Source organism: Populus euphratica, unplaced genomic scaffold (genome assembly GCF_000495115.2).
Source record: "Populus euphratica unplaced genomic scaffold, PopEup_1.0 scaffold155.1, whole genome shotgun sequence".
Classification (NCBI taxonomy): domain Eukaryota; kingdom Viridiplantae; phylum Streptophyta; class Magnoliopsida; order Malpighiales; family Salicaceae; genus Populus; species Populus euphratica.
The window spans coordinates 834,831-840,403 of record NW_011499929.1 but is presented as its reverse complement, the minus strand read 5'-3'; the positions used below and the strand labels follow the sequence as shown (position 1 = coordinate 840,403).

The window sequence follows — 5,573 nt, the reverse complement described above, 5'->3', positions numbered from 1 at the left end:
AGTTGGCCACCCATTTATCAATTAGTCATCAAATCAATAGTTCCCAATTTTGGCCTATAAAAGGAGGCATTTTCCATGCATTTAGGCATCTTGGTTTCTTGATCAAGATCATGCTCTTGCTTTCTCTCTTTTTATTTTTGTAATACTTAAGTTTTGCTTTCATTAATATCAAGTTTATGCCTTTTAATTCATTATCTTTACTTAATTAACTTTTATCTTATTTTTATTCTTATTTTCTTTATTTATTTTTCTTTATTTATTTTTCTTTCTTTCATTATGTTGAGTTAAGTTTATTATGTCAAGGTGAAAAGGTTACTCTAATGTTATAAGAATAAGTATAGTGTAAACTTAATATGGACTTTAATGTTTGATATTAATATGTTTTGTATTTGTTATCTTGTTCACTATTTAATACTTTGCTTGTTAAATAACTAATCTAGATTTATGTTGTATAACACCTGGTATAACAAATGCTTGCCACTTTTATAGCTCATACTGTATGGTATAATCGACACCTGAGCTATGAAAGGAACTTGATTTGTTGTTAACATAAGTTATAATCATGAATGCCTGACGAGATTTACAAGTATTAGATTAATCAAATAAGATGACTAATGTAATCATGTTAACAATTTATAATCTGATTGGAATCTCCTTTGTGTGTGGTTTTCAATTGAATAATAAGAGTTTATACTATATTTTTTTGACATACCATTAGTGCATCCTCCAACCTTGACATTTATTATTATCATTGTTTAATCCTTATGTTAATCTTCCATATCAAAGTTCTTATCAATTCCTTCTTCTTTTTCTTATTCTTCTTTGTTATTGTTATTGTTATTGTTATTGTTATTGTTATTGTTATTACTATTAATATTATTATTATTATTATTATTACTACTACTACTACTACTATTACTATTACTACTACTATTATTATTATTATTGTTATTGTTATTGTTACTGTTATTGTTGTTGTTGTTGTTGTTGTTGTTGTATCATTGTTATCTATATTTTTTACAATTAACCTCTCTGTGGTTCGACCCCGGTCTTGCCGGGTTTCTTTATTACTTCGACACTCCTGCACTTAGGAGAAGACATCAATCTTTTGGTTGTGTCAGAGGCCATTCAAAGTACTAAAAAGGGTTGGTCCAAATGCTTATGTTCTTGATTTACTACTTAATTTTGCATTAACTTTACATTTAACATTATGGATTTAGTTGTATACCATAAACCACATCCTATTTCAAATGATCCCTTTGAGATGCCATCTAACTCCCCTACTGATGATCCTATTGAAATGTCTACCCCTTTGACCTTGACCTCAACACAAAAGATAATATTAATTTCATTATGGATGAACAAGATTTTTTTACTAGGAATAGTGAGGTTCAATAGTTTTTAATTCTTGGATAGGCTAACCGGATTCAAAATGTACTTGGATTACTAGAGATACTTTGCAATAAATTAATCCAAATCTTTAGGAGTGTTATGAGGGTCGCCCAGAGCTACACTAGGAGAATTGTAGGGGACACCAGACCTATGACACATATTACACAAGTATATGACAGACGACATAAGATAGCTAAACTTGTCACTCTTTAGTGAGGAGATTGAGTCTATTTAGATTTATTTCATTGTTTTATTTTATTTATTTGACTTATTTGTGTTTGAAAATTTTAATTGATTAGTTGAATCCAACAGTTTGATGTTTTAGGGTTATGTTATTTATATGTTTCTATTTCAATTTTTGGAATAATGTTTTATGATTAAATAAAAATGACATGCTTTTCTTCTTGTATTCTCTTTTTTTCTTGGCTTTTTCTTTTCTTTGCTTTTAATTTTTAACTAATTTCTTTGAAACTTCATTCTTTACTGCTTTAATTTATTTTTTTTATTGTTCTGAATCACATTCTCAATAAATTCTCAACAAGGTTTGAATAAGAACTTGAATAATGGGCATCTACTTGTATCCCTATTTGAGCTGTCGTTGTGATCGGGCAAGTTTGTTTCATTCGCATGCTAAACAAATCATGATGGAATTTAGTGTTTATAGCGCAAAATCTAGTTAAATCGCATTGCAGATTCGACTCAAAGTTTTTATTTAACTAGACTTTATATTAGGATAGTTATTTCTTTAATTTTTATCTGTTTCCCTGAACATGACACGCAAGTTTTTTTTTTTTTCCATTCTGATGCAACTCTGTTCTACCAATTCCATTCCCTTAAGCTAAATTTATGCCCATGTATTCATACCATTGGCCATGGCTAGCATCATTTGCTTGGTCTCTGACTTGAACTCTTCTAAGTCCACTGTCCCATTCAAGTCATGATCAAATTGGACAAAAAGAGAACCATAGACGAGAGCAAGCTCATCCGGGTCTGTTTCCACATCTACGCCGAAGTGGGTTTCCAATAACCTCAAACACTGCAGCTCCTTCAACAATTCCCCGTAGGAAAGCCGGCCATCATGGTCTGAATCAAGGTAGGCGAAGCGGTCACATACATGCGCGTTGAATGCTTCCTCGTCCTCCAGAAAGTTGACAATGGTGGCACCATCCAAAATCTCCACACTCATTTCTGGTCTCTCGCAATTTACTCACAAACTAGAACTACAGAAGGTTAAAAACCGTAAATTAAAGGAAAGCTTTAGAGAGAACTAATTTGATATTTTGATGAATCAGGAGTTGGTTCTGTGCTCTGTGAAATAAAGAGAAGCTTTCGAGATAACTGATTTGATGTTGATGAATAAGAAGTTGGTCTTGTGCTCATTTATACGTAAATGAGGGGCACACAGACAGTTGACGATCAGTAAGAAATATAGTTAGCACCCAGTTTCCATTTGGTTTTTGCTTTTCTGAGAAGCTTCTAATTACCCTTTGCTGCATGGTTTTTTAACGCTTAGCATAATCTGCTGCATCCTTCGAGGATCGGTCGGTCAGCCTCTAAAATTTTATTAGTAAAACTATCTTAAACAGGTGAGCCATCAGTCATAATCTAATGGCAATGGCAACTTACGAACGGGCCTTTCCCCTAATAAAATTCCGTGGGCTAGATAAAGTCGAAAATTGAATGATAGTTGACTTTCTCGAAGATCCAACGATGATGTTGCTAATTTCAAACCCCCGGTCAAAAGCAGAGACAACGGTCAATCTCCCTTCTCCTTCCGAGACAGGCTATGTTCTTTTTTTATTTATTTTTCTTTAAAGAACATGGATTTTACTAAAATTAACCTATGTATTTATTTATATTAAACCACTTTCTTATTTTCTAAAATTTAATTCATTATTCTCATGTTTTTTTAATAGAATAACTTTTATAAAAAAATAAAATTAAAAATCAAAATCAAAACAACAAGAATTAATTTATAAAACATAAATTAAATTACATATCGTGTTAGCAATTTCAAATCCACTATCAAAAATAGCAACAACGATCAATTTTTTTTTTTCTTTTCAATCAAATTGATTCTTAAGTCATAATACAAGCTAAAATTGCAAATTAAATAACAATTATAAAATATACTAAGAAAAGTTAGATAAATTATTATAGCAATTTATAACACTTAAATTTTGTTTGTTCTTAAGCTTTATTTTTCAATTGTTTTCTTTTGTATCCAATTTCATTAACAATTTATCAAAATTGGTTAAGGAAAGAAACAAATTAGCAATGAAAATTTAAAGCAAAAAACAATGACAAATCTCATAGTTAATTTTAAATTTAGAAGCGAAAGTTTTTTTTAATCCATTTTTTTTCTTGCTTTGCATTTTGTTTAATTTTAACAATTTTTATTTTTATTTAAAATTTAAAAGGGTGTTTATTTGAAAATATCACATTTGAAAGATAAATACAATTGGTATATAAAATTTTAATTTATTTGAAACAACTATAATTTCACATAGTATTTATAGAAGATACAGTATATCATAAGATATAAAAGTCAACTAAACTAGAACACTAACAAGCAATGTTTGTCCACCCTTCAAGATATTTAAAAAACTTCTAATAAATTTATGGTTATATTAATATAATTATAGTTGCCATCATATAAAATTTTTTTTTTTTGTTTAACTTTTGTTTATCCTCTTGTATGCCTATGCTTTTAAATCATTTAATCATATCAATTATCAAATTTTTGCTTTGATGGTTTATGAAACATCAAACTTAAAAGGTGTTTGGCATTGAAGTTTAATTTGCTTCTCATTAACATTTGAAAAAATGTTTTGCTTTAAATTAAATTTTTTAGTGTTTTTGGACTGTTTTAATATGTTAATATCAAAAATAAATTTTTAAAAATAAAAATGTATTATTTTGATGTATTTCCAAATAAAAATTAATTTAAAAAACAACTTCTATCACACTTTCGAACACCCCTTTAAGATTTTTTTTTCAAAGTCAGATCTTTATTTTTATTGTTGAAGTTACTCACAAAATGTTAATGATAAAATCAACTAACTCGAACCCTTTAAGATCATCAATTTCACATAACATAAAAAAGCTCTTCTCATCATCAAAAACAACTTGATTTATGAACTCTTGCATTACATTACCATAACAAAAAGAAAAATGAATTATAAAAAGAGAGATTGCTCTTGTGATTCATAATGAACCTTTCTTGATGGAGGAAAGGAATAGCGATGGATTTCTATGAAGCATCCAAGAACAAGAAGATTCAATTGAATGATGAATTCTTATGTGGAAGAGGAAAATCAAAGATCTACTTTCATGATTTCATCTATATCGAATCTTAATATTAGAATAGCTTATATAGTCATCATGATTCAATTCATGAATTAGCCCACTAGAGTTCACTTTATTTTTTTATAATAATATATAATATTATTTGTGTCTCTGTTACAACTCAACGAAACTCAATAATAATGAGAAAAAATAAAGAATTTGGCTTTCTGGGGATTGTAGTTCAATTAGTCAGAGCACTGCCCCGTCAAGGCAGAATCTACGGGTTCAAGCCTCGTCAGTCCTGACCTAAGATCCATTAAATCGATCAATTTATTTCTCCATTTTCTGTGAAATCAAAGAGAGTCTAGTTGCCTTCGAGAAGTGCTTAGGAGAAAGTCTCGGACTCTCCAAGATAAGAAGCGTTGAAGCCCCTTTATGGTACTAGTGACACGCTTTATGGGCAATCTAAGATAGCCTCTAATCTTTCTTTCTTTTTTTCCTCAAACCAAAAACAAAGGCAACTATCATTCTTTTTTTTTCTTTAAACCAAAAAGAAAGGCAACTATCAGATCTACTAACCATGGAGCTACAACCAAGCTACTTTTTGTTGCAACTTCTTTTTTTTCTCTATTTATAGACCCAGCCAGGATCAATCAATGACAGGACTATGGAACCATTCTACTAGCTAATCCCAATTTGATGGCTCCACAAAAGGCGATATGTAATACTAGGGTGGAAGATCTCGACAAAATGTGATCCAACCATAAAAAGAAGTATCCGATTTTGATTAAAATCCTGAGTCAATGGATAGGAAGCATGGGCCAAGACAAGGGGAAGCTCTATATCTACATATGCAAACAAAAACACTTGCTCATGACCTTTATGCCTTGGGG

At 30.0% G+C, this 5,573-nt stretch overlaps 1 protein-coding gene across 2 annotated transcripts in view; it reads right to left on the bottom strand.

Annotated features, from left to right (window-relative positions):
- The window catches only part of LOC105135940 (uncharacterized), a 30,837-nt gene extending 27,987 nt beyond the window's left edge, over positions 1 to 2,850 (bottom strand). Inside the window, exon 1 of one of the 2 annotated variants that reach the window (XM_011041050.1) lies at positions 2,257 to 2,850. In XM_011041050.1, the coding sequence (XP_011039352.1) occupies positions 2,257 to 2,578 (322 nt within the window). In that variant the 5' untranslated portion in view covers positions 2,579 to 2,850. The remainder of the gene's footprint in view (positions 1 to 2,256) is intronic. The other variant, XM_011041051.1, reaches the window with a different exon arrangement.
- Between the last annotated feature and the right edge of the window lie 2,723 nt (positions 2,851 to 5,573).